Source organism: Scleropages formosus, chromosome 17, assembly GCF_900964775.1.
Source record: "Scleropages formosus chromosome 17, fSclFor1.1, whole genome shotgun sequence".
Taxonomy (NCBI): Eukaryota; Metazoa; Chordata; class Actinopteri; order Osteoglossiformes; family Osteoglossidae; genus Scleropages; species Scleropages formosus.
In genome coordinates, this window is record NC_041822.1 from 8,428,200 (window position 1) to 8,447,465 (window position 19,266).

Here is a 19,266-nt window from a genome sequence, read left to right on the forward strand (position 1 = left end):
AGATGCCATAACCCCTCCAACATAACAATCCTGAATCCAGAAATCAGCTGTCAAGCGCAATGCAAAAAAAGTATACTTGTGGGGAAGCTGCCAAAAAACTTCTGAATACCAACTGGAGGAAAAGTAGTAAATGTATTTTTTCCTGTTTAAACCATAAGAAACAACTCATGGATCTTTGCTCTTTCACCATACTACCAGATTTAAGATTAAACGATCTAGTAAGTGATCACTTCCAGTCTGATTTGCCTGACTTCATTTCAATCATTTCAATTCATCTGTGTTAGTGATTATCTGGTATTTTCAATCATGTGTAAAATTGGCAGTTTCAACAGAAATGGGTTTGTTATTGGTGAGAGCCATTGTCTTATACTTAAAGGACTGAGGTTCAAATTTCCCTTCTATTTTGGTACCCTTGAGGAAGGAACTTACATGTAGCAGATACAGTAAAAGTTACTCATCTGCATGAATGGGTAAACAATAGTAAGTCACTTAATATACAAACCTGATACTGCAAGTTGCCTTGAGAAAAGCATGATCTAAATGAATATATATTCACTTCACATATGCCAAGCATCATCTGCAGACCAAAGATCACACAAATTAAGAGCCAAAGGATTTTAACTTATGTACATATAGATTTAAAATGGCTAAACCACAGAAATACCATATGGTGGATCACCTGTGTGTATTTCAGAAGTATACAGGATTAACTGGCATGTGGTATTTCTGCTACTGTAGTTCACTCTGTTCCTCTTGTACAACAGGAGATGAAGCTGCTGGCACCCCCAAAGCATGGGGTCCTATTGTCTTATTAAATATTCAGTAACATCCCTTTCTGCTGACATGAGTGACAGGTGTGCATAGTCATTCTCTCCATAGGAAGCACTTGTTGCTGTAACTAGGATTACCCCAGTGTGAGGGTGAGCCTTCTGCACTACTCTTTTAATGAGTGCACAGTACTCTAATCAGAGCACACATCACTGTGTTGAACAGGGTGTGAGCCTGGTGGGAGGGCACAGCACTGTCAGCCATGTGGCCTGGCTGAAAGGTGACACGCTCCACAAGGGCCGGCTACCCAGTAGGAAGCCATTAGGGAGCTGTTTCAAGTACCACAGAATCTCTCCATCACACCGAACTGCTGGCATCCCCCCACGAGCCGCTACCTTGAAGAGTCAATCAACAAGAACACCGACATTAGGCATCATAGTTGGGATGAAATACCAGTGCTGACTGTTTCCACACTTTGGAAAATACTGTAACACAAAATCACACACACACAAAATATCAGTTCACCTGAAACACACATCTTTGGACTCAAAGTAAACTGGAGCACCTGAAGGACACCCATGTGAGCATGCAAACACCACAAGGAACATCTGGTAGAGTAGGGTTAGAGGTACTGCCTTTGGACCAAGAGGTTGCAGGTTTGATCCCAACCTCTGGCTGCAGTACCCTTGAGGAAGGTACTTAATGTAAATTGTTCCAGTAGCATTAGCCAGCTGTATAAATGGGTAAAATAACTGAATGCCTTAACATTGTAAGTAGTTTTGGAGAAAAGTGTCAGCTAAATGTAATTTAATGTAATTCCACACATGCTGAGCCAGATTTTAATTCATTTCCAAACCCACAGCCCAGGAGCACAAAACACTATTTTTCATTAACAACTGAACAGAACTGGGTCACAACAATAGAGAATAATCAGTGTACCAAGAAGATGCCAATAACTACAGATACAAGTAAATACAGCACTAGGGCAGACGGTTACAGTGTTTAGCACAGAGGTCAAGTAGCACAAAGAATTTCCAAAAATGTGGCAAGATCTTCCACAATTCCTCAAAAACATGATGCAGTTCAAATGTTGTCTTCTCTAATCAAAGTAAGTTTATCACCTGAGCCAACAATATACTGTTTTCATATAGGTACTTTCTGGTGTGGACCATAGCAATAAGGTACATTTTTTTTGCCAAATACGTAAGGAAAATAGCATACGTTCCATGGCCCATTAAAAAAAAACAATAGAAAAAAAAAAAAAAAACAGAACTGTGTATTATCAAATATATGTAAGAGGACAAATAAAAAGTTTTTAATAATGAGCAGTTGCACAAAGTATATCATCCAAATAAGCTTTTGTCATATCCCATTCCCAGAACAGATTAAATGTACAAAAGTACCATGATTGGCAGTATTTCATGCATAACTGAAAAGGCCCTGCTGTGAAGGCATACTGGAGTAAGGTAGATTCCCTGAACGTGATTAAAATTCTGTTCCTTGACACAAAAAGAAGTGGAAAAAAAACTTTATCGCATTTTGAGAGCCAGTCATCGTTACTGAAAGACAAGTTCAGATCATGCTCCAGATTCTACCACTAGCACTTGGCACAGCTGCAATGAAAGATCTTAAAAAAAAGATCATCAAATGTGCTGTGTGTCCACAAGACAAAGATCAAAAATACCGAAGCACTCGTATTTTCTATAATACGACGTTTATGTGAAAGTTGGATCAGAAAACAAAGACTTTTGTGAACCATGGTGCTGCAGGGAACTTGTAAGGACACCATGTACTGTTAGCAAAATAAACTGATGGATACTGGCTCAAATCAGGCCAGAACTCTCTCTGAAAACATCAGTTTTATGCCTTTGTAGAAAATTACATTAAATGTAATGACAATAATTCCATATACTTGTCATATCTATCTTGAGAAAGATTCAAAACTTTGCCTACAGTGCCCTAGAAGACTGTCATGTCATATTTTTGCCTTGTATTCAGTGTTAACACCGTAAAAATTCACTCTCCAGAGGTTCTGCTATATTTTGCACTAATTTTCTTTGTAGTACCTCAATATCTTGGCAGCTGTCTTAAAATATAACGTATTAACACAAAACTTGGCATCTGAATACTTGAAATTCATAAAAAAAAAGGCTGAAAGAAACAAAAATTCCATGCTATTAAATTGCCAGGAAGGCAGTGTGGACATGCCCATGACAGATTCCTTTCCAACGTGATTCATGTTCCAAAGCAGAGTCTAAATCAATGTAGCCCAACACCTTCACGTACTCATTTATTGATCCATTCACTTCTTCCAGCAGACTTGTTAATATCCCTCCTTACCTAGGTTCCTAATGTCTTCTGCAAAATTTTGAATGCTTGGGGCCACACGGAGATGTACTACTGTACTGCTGACATTTCGAGCAATTGCTCGTTGCCTAAAAGTGACACCCATTTTCAATAATCTGAACCAACCATGTGTAAAACGGACCTGCCAGCCATGTGCTTCATTTCAAGGCCCTCGCTGCCAGACTGCACACAAATGATATGCTTCCTTGTAGTCTCACTCCCTCCTTTATCATACAGGAGGGCAATATCAGCTTGGCAGCAGACAGACAACCAGATGAAGTTTGTACATCATACCTTATTGCTGGAATGACCTGAGGATATGAACGCAACTCAGAAATGGATACCTAAATCAACAGATTTAGATGATCTCATCGAGCCTCATAGTCACTACCAAATAGTGGCTCTCAACTATGGGTCAAGGTGGACTAGAAGCCTTTATGTTCTACTTATAATCTATATTAAAGACATAAATCACTTCTTATGGTCGACATTTTAGTGCAATAGCATGTTTAGATGACAACACTTCTACAAAATACCAGATTTCAGCAATCCAAACCTTTCTGCTGCAACCATAGACATGAAAGGATAAATCAGCTTCTTCACTCCAGATAACTCGGTAACTCATGTTTTGACACCTGCCATCTGCTCGGCTCGTGTCAACTTTGATACCAGTTCAGAAAAAGGCGTCAGTGCACAACAATTATGTCCACTAAACAGGACATTAAATTGGTTTCTTTCTCAGAGCCTTAGATGCTTCAGTTACCTGACATCCTCTGGTCTCGGTTAATTATTAAGATGGAACAACTAAGCATTTCATCATCTCCGATTTCTCTAGATATACTGAAAAAGAGACAATTTATGAGCTTATGTTTCAGAAAAACAGTTTCTTAGATTGATTGTTGTGCTGGAATTTTGTTTGCTGTATTGGAGAAACGCAAATGTAATAGAACTGCGATCAGTGGTAAACTTTTCTTCTAAAACCGTGGTCACACACTGTGAATCTTAACAGACAGCTTTCAGAAGTACTAGCACACATGTGCACACATACACATTGCATTTCAGAAGCTCGCAGTGATGGCACAGGAGACTGATGGTTCTATATCAGCCACTGCAAGTAAAGCAGTAATCAAAATACGCATTTTGCAAACAGGAAAAACATATCATTTCTAGTACGATTCCATGAGCTGAGAAAATTCATCCCTCTACTTTAAGTGGAAAAGACGGTGATCCATTATCTCAAATCGTTTTAACATTCTGTTTATCTTCAACCTTTCAAGATGTACAGAAACTAAGCAGTGAGCTGATCATTTCCATAGCACCTAGATATGTACATGATTTTCTGCTGACATGAATGACAAAGGTAATTACAGCGCTGTCAATTAATTCTGTAAGGTGGCATTTTCATCACAGAACACATTGATAATTCAGTAGAGCAATCCAGCCCAGAGCCAAAGGGAAAGTCTGAATGCACTAACTGAAAGGGCAAACCTTGTTGTGATATAATATGTGAACATTTGTAAACGAGGTGGGATTCATTTTCTGAAATGTCTAATTAAAGTAATTATTCAGTGTCAACTATAATGGAAGGGCCCTTTCACACTGCTACCCTACCAGCAGAAGTGTCTCTAACGTTCCACTTAAATTTGCTGAATCACATTTCTAATGATATACTTTGGAAAGCGAGGCAGAAACTGGAATATTCAAGTTCAAAATTATTTTAATTATTATTTAGCTGATGCTTTTGTCCAGGCCATTTTACAATGCTAGATATATTATAGGAAACTACCTACAATCATTAACGTATTTATACAACGGAGCAAAGTAACACACTAACAAGCACAAAAACAAAGGCGATTTAAATTCACAAATTCCCATGAAAGACATCTTTGAACTGTGGGAGGAAACTGGGGCACTTGAAGGAAAGCGTCCAGGAGTTGGGTGGCAAAAGTGCTACACGCTACACCACCACGTACTTTCAACTTTAAATTGCTGTTGGTCATTAACCTGATTTCTTGGCAAAGATTTGAAAAAGCAAGAATACAGTCCAAAAATAATCCAGATTCTCAAAGTATGCAACAAAGTGAACACAGTTCCATTTCTTAACGGCAAGATGTACTGAAGCCAGTCCATCAATTACTCTGAATCCATCTAACATCTTCTTGCCCTACCTGTATCTACCTACTGGTTCTTGCTTCAGATAGAAACTGATTTATTCTCTGACCCAACACATTATTCAAACTGTCACTCTGCATTGTAAAGATGCCTAAAGTGTTTTCTTTAAGGAAAATCTGTACTTTGAAGACTCCATACAACTGCATTGCTGCCTAAAAGGAACAATCAGTTAATTTTGTTTCGGAATAACTGCATTCAAAAATACGAAGCTTTCAAATGTACAAAGTCTGCAAGCAAAGCTTAGGCTTCATTTTGATGTGTGTATTTTTGTCTGTTTTAGAACACCTCCCACCCTTAAACTATTCTGCAGTTTTTTTTTTTTTTTTTGCCAGCCATTTCCTGGCACATCATACCACCTGGTCAGCTGAATTATCGCAACAAAATTTTAAAAATATTTTCCCCAGTAATAGTTTTCTCCATCTCCTTTACTGTATAATTAATTTTAAGGGAATTGTACTGGAAACACACTTCTAGATGAATCATACCAGTAAAGAACTCTGGAAACGTTAAACTGCCTTGCTGTTCTTCCGTATCTTAACGGTTGAACCCGCAACCTCCAGCATGGTCACACACATAATTACAATGAAATGACCCAAGCAGCTGCCTTATTGCTCTATGTTGACTGATGGGATTTCAGCGTTCTGCTACAGTGCTATGCACCAGCCACCACTTACAAGGTACAATGAAAGAAGGCAAACACTCCACTGTACCGCACTGGCATCAAAGAGCCAGGTTCCGTTATAATTCGTCACACTGCAAAAAAAAAAAGCATGAGCCTCAACAAAGGTGCACCTGCTCTTGGTGTTCGCACTGGGGCAGGTGCTACTATACAAATGCACAGAGACAAGTCCTCTGCTAACAGGGTGCCTTTTAGCCAGCACTCATGTGCCAACCCATCCCAAGCAACTATTTACTGGATGCACTAGCACCTTTGCACAGAGGGACGGGTCTTAAATATAGATCCTTCTCTAACACAATAAGAAAGGCAAGGTGATATTTGTAAACAGATCAGCAAGTATCCCAGTGCTGGATTAAAACCAAATGTGGGGGTGGTGGCATAAATTTTAACTTGGGGGGGGTGGAAAATGGTTTAATCCAAAAAAATGGATTATTGTCCTTAACTGCTTGTGCAAGTCACGGTCTCTGAAGTCTGGAGCCTAACCCAGAAGCACGGGGCACGAGACCGTGCAGGGTACACCCCGGACAGGACAACAGTCCATCACAGACTGCTTGGGCACCTTTATCTCCACATGGAAGTAGTGGATTAACATCTTCTTCAGGTCACCCCGTCTCGATCACAGCAAAAGTAGGTAAGACTGTAAAAGAGTTTTATTTAAAAAAAGTTACCCTGTCTGCCCTTCAACTTCTAGACTGGTGTAGACCATCTTTCCAAGGTGACTAATCTGATAAGATCACAAGTTCAATCTTTCACATCATTTCTCTGCAGATACCAGTGTTGGCATATGTTCAAAGTACACAGAGCAGTACTGTACATAATTCCAGAATCCGTACATTGAATTATTGAGTTATTTATTTATATCATTAGCACACATTTAAATCGAGGGCAGTTTACAGTTCTTTATTTATATGTGGCTGTATGCATTCATCCATATTTACACAGCTGCTCAGAGGATATTTACCCAAGCAGTTTATGTAAAATGTTCAACTCCAGGGAATAAAAGCAGAGTCTTTTAGAGAGATTTGTCTGCAACGTGTTCTCTTGCAAATCAGGGTCTGAACACAGAACCTGGCTACTGAGACCATGCCATTTGTCTAAGCTTCATGTTTACCACAACAGAATCACTATGCTGACTTGCACGCTGCAATCAACAATTTTCATTAAAGAATTTTCAAAGGCTTAAAGTCCTTCAAATGATTCTGAAATACATAGCTATTTTTAATTACCTGTAACACGCTGGTCAGAATTCAAAATGTTAATATACTTCCCGTTCATGAAACTTGAAACTTACGGACTGTAACAAGGCACAGATCAGATCGCATACATCTGAGACAGACAGCGAAGTCAGAGAAAACAGGAGTGAGCTCAGTGCAGGGGGTCGCCAGATCTGACACACACTTCTAGGCTCCTTTTTTTTTTTTCTTTTTTTTTTACATGCAGGAAAAGGCTAACTCCACTCGCCACAAACTATCTTCAATACACTGAGGAGCGAGCGGAGAGAGTGGGAAAGCCGGCTGAGCTCAGGCCGCCTTCTGGCTGCAAACAGTGTGACCAGCATCCTCCCCCAGTCGCTAAAATCGGCCCACTGATCCAAGGTTTCGTGTGGGCAGGGAACACCACCTCATCTTTAGTCCACTCGTTTCACTGGATAAGAATTTGGCATCAAGTACCAGGGCTCATACATGTTCTAAAGAGTACAGATATCCATTCCCACTAGCGAATATGGATTATTCCAAGGAAGAAAGGACATACCTCTGCGAAATGTGTGGCCTGATGAGCACACGGCAGGAAGTCTAGAAAGGAAACCCTACATTAAGCTAAAGACTGAGTGACAACTATTATTATTGTATTCCTTTTTAAGGAACCCTGGAATGAAAGTGATCTGGATGCCCGGTGTCCAGCTTTTATATTTATTAGCAATGCAATAAATGTAATGTGTGTATACACACACACTCAGTAACTGCGCCATTATTCTCTTTCTTAGAATGATATAACAAGAGAAATAGACCTCATCATGATTTTTGTATTTTATTCATTAAGTTGACAGTTTTCTCCAAAGCCAGTTAAAATATTAAGATACTTCTAATGGTATACCTATTTATAAATTGGTCATTTTCACCAAAGCAAATAAAGGTAAGTGTCTTTCTCGAGCTGTACTGCAGGAGGTAGTACTCGAACCTGGATTCTTTGAATGCAAGGCAGGAACACTTGTGAACAGACCACTTGTTGCCCTAGGAAGTATGACAAGCACCATAAAATAGGAAAAAGGGTATTGTCATCAGGGGTCGAAGTGCAACGGCCAAATTGTTGTAAATATTATAATTAAGAGACTGTAAAAGGTATCAAAATTCAAACCCACATTCAATATGCAATAAGACTGATTGGCTGTATGAGCATGCCATTTCACAGAGTGCATTATCAAAAAAATGATGTATATGCTGTGTTATATGCCTTCGCATACAATACACATTATTATTCTGCAGGTATCTTTATAAACAAGACTGACCAGTGTCTCTCTGTATTTGAGATTCGGGGTCAATTGGCTTAAATGACACAAAGTGTCTCTCTTAGTGTCTTTTTCAACTAAAATTAAGTCTGATGTCTGCTGCATAGCGATTTCTGCACGCCGCATGCCGAGTCTGGATCAATAAAAAAAATGTTCGCGTCAGATAACAACTGAAGTAACAGCAACGGCTCGTATGCTTATAACTAACAACTCTTCCCTGCAACGAATACAGATGATGGTACTAAGGGCAAGCAATAGAATCGAGCACCCAAATGAAATGAGACTAGAGTCTACTTGACGGATCTTGAGAATGCATTTATGAAAGCCCTTCCCCATTAGCCATCAGTACCAGTCTACAGTTGAACCACCGCTGCTTTAACTTGAAAAGGGGAGGGAATGTAGATGCACCCTTCCAGGCAGAGCTACCGAGTGATCCATTTCATCTCCCCAGAGAGCAAAGAGGAAAACTGGCATTGTGCAGGAGATCCATTCCCCATGAGCTTATCTCAGAGCAGTATTGATCTAGTTGTGAGCAGAGGGACAGATTTATTCTCTTATTAGCCACTGCTAATGTCTGATTGGGACAGATTAAAGGTCTGCTACTGCCAGGGGGGACACAATCATGTAAAGCCCATGCATTAAGGAGGATGAATATGTAATTGTTCAAAGAAGAGGCTAACTGTTTAAATGTCTTGTGGACAAAACATGGAAACAGACACTACAAACAAGATGAGTTTATATGAATGCAACATGAGTCTGAATATTATGTAATTAATGCTGCAGTCTTTTCTGTTGTTCTCTTTAACAACTTGGGGAGACTATAAGGACTGCATCAGCAGCTTCACCGGTGTACCTGTGTCACTGAGCAAAAAGCAAACTAAATAAATAAATTTTAACCTACAAAACTGAATGATTACTCAATATTCCCTGAGGAAGTTCTGAGCATGTCTTTGAAGGAAAGGTCAACAAAACGACATTCAGCAAATTCCTGTTAACATACAGTGCTCCTCGAAAGTATGTGAACCCCTTGTGTCCCTCTGTTTTACCACGAAATGGTTATTTAATGAGAAGCAGACTTTCTCATATGACATAACAGGTGTGTAATCACCAATTCCATGTGTTACTTGAGAGGAAACCACGTGTAGAATAAAAACAGAAGCAGTGCAGGTGCAAAAATAAGCGACCCCAAGATGGACTGGTTAAACCAAGTAGATAAGTAGAATTAGGTGGGCAAATCAGTTCTTTATTCATTTTATAACTGTTTTAAGATTTAAATTTTATTTTAACATTTTGCACAAGAATAATGACCAACCCTATAGGGTTTACATACTTTCAAGTAGTGCTGTATACACATTTGAGCAATCAAATTCATATATACTGTACTTAGCATCACACCACCATTCCCATTGCAAGGTTGGAGGCTATTGTCTGATCTTTCCTCCTTTTCTCGGGTTTCTTTTTGCTTTCTCAGCTGAGCAAGAACATTTTAAATTTGCCCGTGTTACTTCCAAGGGCTTGTCCTGAATGAGTGTATCGATAACCTCTTGGTCAATGGTAATTACCATCATGACACATTTCTCCTGGGAACGGCCCAAGTCTGAGTAGGAATGATTTGGCAGCATTTTGGTGCACACGCAGCACATAGTTTTTCAAAAGCCACACTGGACTGACAAATAAGCCAATCAATCACTGCCACATGACACCTGGAACATTAATGGGCAGATAGGCACCCAGGTAATAGGCTTCACCCAAGACTGAATGATGTCGTGTCAAACTGGCCCTGCTTTAGTGTCATTTTGTCAGCTCGCTAGCCAGCACAGCTCGTTGCTGCCAAAATGAATATGAAAACGAAGCAGAGGTAGGGAGTACGGGAGAACATCTCACGTTAAAGGGCAAGGACCGAATCCACATATACAGGGCTCCACCGGTCAGACACAGGAATTTTCAAACTTTGGCTTTGTTTTCCCCAAAAATAACTCATTCAATCATCTCATTGCATTCCAGGACAGAGATTAACTCTCAAACTAATTTAGCAACGAGGCTTCCTGGGGATCATGCCCATTACAACAGCACCAAGTACAGCCTTCCCGTTGGGTGAAAGGACAGAATCATCATGAAGTATTCCAGAATAATCATTCTGCTGCAAGGCATTTTGCAGATTCCATTAAAATTAATAGATGCTCTAAGCACTGGGTCTTTGCCAGTTATTTAACAACTGAAGGGTATTAAATTACAACATATCCCACATCAATGATAACATACTCAAAAGAGTTCAGTCCTTCTAGTTTGATGAGTCTGTTAAATATCATGTTAAAAGCATTTTAGTGAAACTTAAAGGTTCCTCGTGATCCTAAAAGCTATTAACACATTATGAAATACTATTTTTAAGAAGCAACAACAACCCATTTAGTCAAAGTGAAACTACAGCAGAAGCAGCAATTTAAATTGAGTTATGAACAAAATATTTTAAATCACAATCTTTCAAACCATGAATTCACATGGTAAATAGGTTCAGATGCATAAACTAAAACTGAAGTGTAAAACTGCAAATAATACTCAAAACAACAGTGTGAAAGATGGAGAAATTATCAGTATTATCATTGCTTCTCCCTTTACAAGGCAGACCTGATTATGTAGAAACTGATGTAAACTGCTCTTCATCCTAAACATGATGCAACAGACTGATGTAAGACAGAGGGGTTATATAAATCACGAGGCCATTGGGACTGGGGCAATACTACAGAAACCTACCAGGAATCTACTGATGCATGGATGAGTAACCCCTTGTAAGTAGTGTATCTAGCAGTGTAAGTCACCTTGGTGAATAAGGTGTGTGGGCTGATGACTACATAGTATCCATTGTAAGTTGCTCTGGACAAAAGCGCCTGCCAAGTGAATAAATGTAAATGTAAATGTACTGGGGAAACCCATGAGCTGCAGCAATACTGCATCCGAGTCTCAGCTCCTCCCAACTGCCTCCGAATAGCAGAATGATTTATTATTCTACCCATGGGTCTATCAGTGTTGATCTCCTTTAATACGTAAGTTAGGGTAGTATGGATCCTTCTAGGAACGGTGAAGTATTGCAGTTAGTTCCCTCAATGCAAATTCACCTCACCATACTGCCTGGCCAGTAGAGGCAGAGTCATTACTGCTGTCTCCTGTGTTATTCTCATGTACTGAAACCACATCTTCTGTCTTTCATCTTAGGCATCTATGATTATGGGAAACCTCTTTGTGCAGTCCAGTTCATGATGTCACTAACCATGTAGTTTCTTAGTCAAAGGCAGCAACCAGTGAATTTCTTTTCATGGGACTCACCCTGTTAAGACGACCACGAAATCCATTACGTTCCAGCCATTTCGGAGGTATGAGCCTTTATGAAATGCAAAGCCGAGGGCGATGATCTTAATTCCAGCTTCAAAACAGAATATTCCAATAAAGTAGGGCTCTGTATCATCCTGTGAGGAAAAGAAGCATCGATTCAGTAAAAACAAAAAGACAGAGTGAAGGAAAGGACCAGCTCAGGGTGAGAAGAAAAAAAAAAAGTCTAACCATCAGACAAACATGAGCATGTTTCTGAAAAAAGAAAGATACAAAGCAGTAGAGTGAGAGCAAGGTTACCCACACGTGAAAAGGCAGCCTCATGCTGTAAGAATTTAATGATGGCGTGATGAAGAGGTCTGACACCTCAGCAACAGCCTCCATCACTGAAGTGGCAGATGGAAATCGCCCAACAGTAATTCCTCTCTTCATCTGTCAATATCACAACCATACCTGAGCGAACGTATTTACCAAATCTTTGTTTGCATATATGGTTATGCAGAACATCCATGAAAAGCACAACATATATGTCTCTGTATGCCTACATGTGTTTTATGATAATCAATGAAACGCATTATGTGTGCTTATGGTAATCAAGTACAGCTTTTTTAATATCATTGTCATACTCTTTCCTGTGTTGTCTAACGGTAGTTCCATCAGCTCGCAGTGTTTACTGAGAAACAAGCAGATTCCAGTGATCGGTCTTCTGTGCTTTTCCAACAAGGGAATCACTACACCATTATTTCTGATATGCTTTTCGCACGGAGCAACCGTTTACAGGAAACTTTCTCTACAGCGCGTCCTTAAGCATCAGTGATCAACCATGATTTGCATGCATAATTTCGCCAGTGCACAGAAGGTGCTAACTAGTTGTCAAACAAGAGAAATTAACTGGCATATTAGCCTTCAGTTGTGTAATACATTTAAGGTTTGATGACACACAGGCTCTGGGCACAAATGGTTACTTTAAAAAAATAATCAATGAGAGAAGACTAAAATCAAGCCAAGAATACAAATTAAACTAAATTTCAAGCCAGAACATTCATTAGCATGATCTGATTAATGAAGTAAAGTGCCAACAGAGGACAAAACCTTTTAAAATAAAACCCAACTTTCTTTTGTTTCCGAACATCTAATACTTTAATAGCTGGACCTTAGTGCAAAATCTTCCATCTATATGCATAGGTTTGTCTCAGTTGTACTAAAATGCTGCCTTTCAACTCCATCGGTATCAGAGCCTCACTTTTACTAAAGCACTTAAAGAGAAGCCTTTGAGAAATACAAGCTGTAGGCACAAGAATGGAGGTCTTGGTGGAGCACAACTCGAAACTGAAAAATACAGTGTCGCTCTCCGTTATTAGCAGTCAAAAATGCCATTAACCAATTTTTTCAGCATGTAAACAGAAAATCCATAAAACTATATTTGTATCTTGACCTTCACATACAGTCCAAAGGCAATGGTCATTAACTTGTATTAGTATTCATTAGTAAGAGGCTCCCCAAACTACACCCACAAACACTGTACATTGCTGTGCAGATCATGGGCTTCTACAGCAGCAGAAGCTGCAAAAGGAGCAGCTCCCATTCGCCAAAGTGAAATTGAGCTGGCTGTTGGTGCTGGGCCGCTCACGCAGCAATGTCTCATGGGTACTGTAGTTTTTAGACTCTTAATGCCATTGTTCTTAAAGCGGCAGGGTGGATTTTCCCTGCTTTCTCAAACAGCATGTGGCATTTTGATAGGCACAGTTGATCTAATGCATTTATGGCGGATGTGGGACAGTGTCGAACCACTGCTCTAGCAACATGGATGGGGAAAATAAATTATTCCGTGAACCTTGAACAAGAAAACAGCTAATTCCATTTCCTTTGATTTACACTATCCATAACGGTTATTTGAATTTACAGAACTTTCACAGAAAGAGGTAGAATCATAACAATTAGAATCTCATCAAAGAAACACTCTTTAACACTCTCTAAAATCCTATTTATCTCCAACCACAGCAATTCCCTCCCGATGCCATTTCTACCCTCAAGACTCTTCCCATTTTAAACTGCAGACAAACAACAGTTTTGTTCATTTCCATTTGTCAGGATACTCCCCTCTCTCTGTCCCCACAAACCAAGACGTTTTCTGCCTTTTCCTCCTTCAGTTCATGGGGGAATGCCAAAGAAAAGGAATTGAAAGCAAAAGGTACCTGACCGATCCCTTTCTTTTCCACATCTCTACAATGATAATACTGTACCAATTTTTTTATGTTTTACATCTTTAGTATTTGAGGAAGCACATACAGCAACCCCACACACACACACACCGTCTGAAACCGCTTGTCCCATCCAGGGTCATGGGGAGCCGGAGCCTAACCCGGCAACATAGGGCGTAAAGCTGGAGGGGGAGAGGACACACCTAGGATGGGATGCCAGTCCATCGCAAGGCACCCCAAGCAGGACTCGAACCCCAGACCCACCGGAGAGCAGGACCCAGTCCAACCCACTTCACCACCACACCCCCTCATACAGCAACCAAATCTCATTAAATATGTGAAATGCAAAAAGGCATCCTAATTTTCTTCTCCACTGTATGTAATCAATTACTGTAATGTATCCAGACTATCTATTATTAATTATGCAAAGTCCTAGAAAAATGTTAATGGCTTATTAACAGTCTTTTTTCCAAGTATGAGGATAAAATAGAATGCTGAAAGAGTCACAAAGCAGCAATGCTCAACAGATATTTTTGTGACAATATTTTGAGATATCAATAACAAAGCACCTCACAGTTCTGGATGCAAGGATTCTTAATTTTGTATTTTTTTTTTTTGGGAAGGAAAACAACAGAGGTAAATCTGGGCAAAACTGTGTTAAAAAGCACAGTACTGAAACCTGTTATTTACTCCCTTTGAAATGTCAAATCAAGCACACCTGTCACAGCTAATAAAAAAGCCAAGGAAGCCAGGCAGGCTGTAGTGGCCTCTGTGCTACACACCATTCCTTTTTCTTAATGTGGCCCAGTCACAAGCTGCTGAGCCTCTTAGACTGGACAGAAGGTTCACAAGCATTTACCCCCTTCGTGGCACCGCTTGACAACAGAGAGGAATTGGTAGATTTAATAGCGGGGGGGGGGGGGGGGGGGGGATCAAAGCCAGCTCTGTGTTTGAGGTTTGTGGACTTACAGAGCAGAGCTGGTGCAAGATCCCCGCCTGCCAAAGGAACAAGTCCAAACTCCTCAGCACGCTGAGCATTGTAAAGATTACATAACCACTTGGCTATAATGCAAAGACACGGACATGTCTGACACGCATTTTTTATTTACAGCTACGATGACACTGAACCCTACCTGTTCTGCCAACAAATCACCTTTCCTTAGCTGTCAGATGTCTGTACAGCAACAACCAATCCTGAACTCTGAACCAAGACAGAAACTCTGATTGAATATGGTAAATTCAGCTGTTGCTCATCCTGTACCGTCATACTGACAAAGACAGAAATGCATCAATAAGAAAGAAAAAAAAACGATTATTCTCCATCAAGACATAAATGGAAACTGACAGAGGTGCACACATCAAGATGCCAAGAAGAAATCTTAAACACTCACCAGGCGCTCTGACATGGGGGTCTTGTCATTGGCTGGTAGATGCTGCTCCAAAGCCAGAACGATGCAGTTGGCAATGATGGTGGCTAAGATCATGTACTCAAATGGAGTGTAAAAGTCAAGGAAGGCAAATTCTCACACTGAAATCCATACTAACTAAAACAAGGCACGTAAAAAATATGGGCTTAGACAGTTTGGCTGCAAAGGTTATGATGACAAAAAAAAAAAAAAGAAATTATTCAGATACGTACCTTCCATTGCAGTATTATTGTCTCATTGCATTTTTCCCAGGCACAATTTTGCAGTGCATTTACCCTGTCACATGTGTGTATTTGGGCCATTGTGTTGGGTGTGGAGGCTTCCCCCCCACCCCACCCCACCCCACCCCACCCCACATACTGAAGCCTCAGGAGGTGGTAAATTAGAGAGAAGATTCCTATACGGCACTAGGACAGGCAGATGTACTACATCTTGGGAGAGGGCGGCCTGTGACAGGTACCCAACTGGCCACCGCTCCCAATTATCTCCGACAGACTCATTCAGGGGAAAAACCACATCCTAGGCCAAAGAAAGCATTAGTCACTTCCCCTGTTCTCCTAGTTCTATTTCCTTTTTTCTGAAGTACGGTTTGCCACAGATGTGCCATTACTTTTCTTTGGTTTTCATCTAGAACTATGTATGACAAAAGTGGTTTCCTCTTTTCCCTGTATAACAAAAAAGATCGAATATAGGAGGTGACCATTAAAGCCTTGCTTTAACAGCTATAACATTATTTTTAGCCCTTTAGCACCAAGGTGGAGTTCTAGAAGAAAGACCAATTGAAACGAGAAACTTTGAGCCAGTGTGCTTTTGTTCAACAAACCAGACTATTTGTCACAGTCAATTAAAGAGCTAATTTTGGTAGTTTCACAAAAACTTGACATTCATGGAGAGCAACAATTCAGACTATGATGTCATCACAATCAATAGGTGAACAACTTAGTGCGACATCGGGCATAACTTCCAAAATATTAACATTTTCAAAGTTCAAAAATAATTTGACATTTGTCTACTAATTTTTTTCCAAATTTTTCTGTGTATTTCACTCTAACACAACACTAAACTACATAAGTGGGAAGGGGAATCCAGTTGGAACTGAGATTTTTGAGGAATTACCTGCTGCAGATTGCTGGACGGTTTCCCAAACCTTTTTCTACTTGTCATCTTATTTCAAGTGTGTTGGCAGGGAGTGTTGCTCTTTCTATGCAAACTGTTAGCAGTAAGAACAGCTCGGCCAGGGTTTTTCACTGTCTGCAGCAGCACCTCTAAAAGACAGCCAGCTGACAGTAATGGATCATGCTATAATGGCTCAAAAAAAAAAAAAAGAAAAATTGTTTTTAAAATGATTCTTAGAGATGCATTTTAGCTGAAGGAAAAGGAAAAAAAAACCACACGTGTTTGTAAATGCAAAATATTTTGATGTGGGTTTGAATCCTGCTTACTCTGACTGAAGTTTGTATGTCCTCCTCATCTTCACATGGATTTCCTCTGGGTACTCCAGTTTCCTCTCACACTCCAAACACATTTCATGTTCCATTCAGGCTCTACTCTATAAATGGTTGAATGACTGTAGGGAGTATAGTGTAGTATATCCAGTATTTTAACTCACCTTGGACCAAGGTTACTGCTAACTACTAGTTCATCATTGTACTTCATTTTGAATAAATGCTAAATAATTTAAATGATAAAATTCCAATCACCATCTATAGTCAGAAGTGACTTCTACACGATTAAGTCATAAAATACAGAGCAAAAGCATAAATGTCCATATGGAACACAGCATTCACACAAGGCAACAGATACACACACACACACACACACATTTTCAGAACCGCTTGTCCCATACGGGGTCACGGGGGAACCGGAGCCTACCCGGTAACACAGGGCGTAAGGCCGGAGGGGGAGGAGACACACCCAGGACGGGACGCCAGTCCGTCGCAAGGCACCCCAAGCGGGACTCGAACCCCAGACCCACCGGACAGCAGGACCGTGGTCCAACCCACTGCGCCACCGCACCCCCTCGGCAACAGATACTGTACAGTAAAATTTTATGTCCTCTTGAAGACTGAGGTGAGTACAATTCTAACAAAAAACTATCTACTCTCAATTTTTGTAATTTTAATGTTTTCTGAAGTCTCTGTCTCTCACCATTTGCAATTGGCCAGAACCTGGCACTCTGGAAAGGTTCAGGACCCTGGAGAGTGCTCATACTCTAGAAAGCCTAGATGGGAACAAAGGCAATATAAAGTTGAGAAATGCAGAGAAGCCTCTAAATGAGAATATTACCTGCAATATTAACTTCTGTTTGAAATATATTTCTTGGCATTGGTGAGCTATGATTAGACTTTCCCCGTAACACAAAAAATAAACAATACAAACAAAAATGTGAAAAGTAAATCAAGGTAATGGTTCACTGCAAAACTAGACTGATATTTACATACTTTGAGTTTAAACATATTGTAGGGTCAAATTTTGTCACAAAGAGTCACTCTTGCTCAACTTGTGTGCCAAAGACCATTGGATAACATTCTTGAAGGCCATCTTATCATTTACTGTGAGTTTTAGTGGATGTTGAGTGTATGTGTGGATGCTTTTCCAAATAAAACATTCTGAAACGCCTGGAAAGCAAGGGAAGGGGGTGCTGGGAGGTACTTTGGGTTTTGATAAAATTTGGCAACCCAAAATTTAAAACTCCCTCAAATTAGTCTTTTCTATGCTTTTCCATTTTAAGTGAAAAACACTCGGCCACACACACTACAAAGACACAAAAAAAAAAATACTCTTGCACCCACTAGCTAGTAAGTCATTTGCAAAAGAAGGTCCTGGTTATCTTCTCTGCTGGTCTACTTTAATGCAGCATGAGAAGAAACCTGATTATTTGGTCTGATATATCCGGGGTAAAATTTCTCCAATATCACTTATAGCTTAGACAGGTTCTTTGAGCTGCTCAGCCGCAAAGGAGGTTCTGTGGAAAGAGCAGCAGTACAGTACACACGACGAGCTAGATGCAACGGGTGGAACCAGGCAAGAGTAGAGCGCTGCAGGTCTTTTCTCCATGACCATCCCCTGTCCTTCGAGACGCTGGCCGCAGACGCAGGAGTGGCAGCGCTCCCTGCAAGCCCAGGTCGGTTGCTAGGAGCGACCGGAGACCCGCTGCTTAATACAAAAGGGGTCGATACGGCAGTGATCGGATGTGAAAGAAAACCACAGCCTCCCGGGGACCAGAACAAGAGAACATTATGACATGTGCCTCCACCCAGTACTGCTATATATACACACTTGTTTACACACACAAATACATATGTGTACATATTGACACACAACCAAGCATATACACTATAACACATCACAAATCAGTTATAGCCCTTAGGCTTTACAAAGTACATTAAAATCACACACATAGGCAAGCGCTTGCGCTGCTATGCGAGACGAAGGAAACCACCCCGGCCATCCAGCGCGATGCGTACTGTGTGATGCCCAAAACCCCTGGGTGCCAAACCACACTTCGCAGTGTTGCGCTGTGCCCAATGAAATTACCTGCACAGCCACCACCCAAACAGATTCCACCCCCCCTTTAACTTGACTGCGCAGTCGTCTGTTTCCCTGCGCATTTCTTCCACTGCTGCCTGGAAGGATCGTGCCACAGTGAGAAGAGCAAGTTGCACCAAAGCAACGACACCTTTTCTTTTCAGGAAGTGGCACTGGGGGGGGGGGGATGCAGAATTACCGCACGTGTTTCGATGAGGCTGTCGCTGCTAAATAGGGGAAGTTATTGCACTGATGATGCAGGGCGCCTATTGAAGAGATGCAAACTGAGAATAAAGTGCAATGAGACACAGTTAC

General features: G+C 40.6%; 1 protein-coding gene across 15 annotated transcripts in view; it reads right to left on the minus strand.

Moving 5' to 3' along the window:
• Positions 1-19,266, minus strand: part of cacna1ba (calcium channel, voltage-dependent, N type, alpha 1B subunit, a) — a 126,369-nt gene that overhangs the window by 106,038 nt on the left and 1,065 nt on the right. For all 15 annotated transcript variants that reach the window (XM_029259368.1, XM_029259367.1, XM_029259366.1 and 12 more), the window contains exons 2-3: positions 15,388-15,493; positions 11,793-11,932 (exon numbers count right to left, since the gene is read on the minus strand). In XM_029259368.1, coding sequence (XP_029115201.1) covers positions 11,793-11,932; positions 15,388-15,493 — 246 coding nt within the window. The remainder of the gene's footprint in view (positions 1-11,792; positions 11,933-15,387; positions 15,494-19,266) is intronic.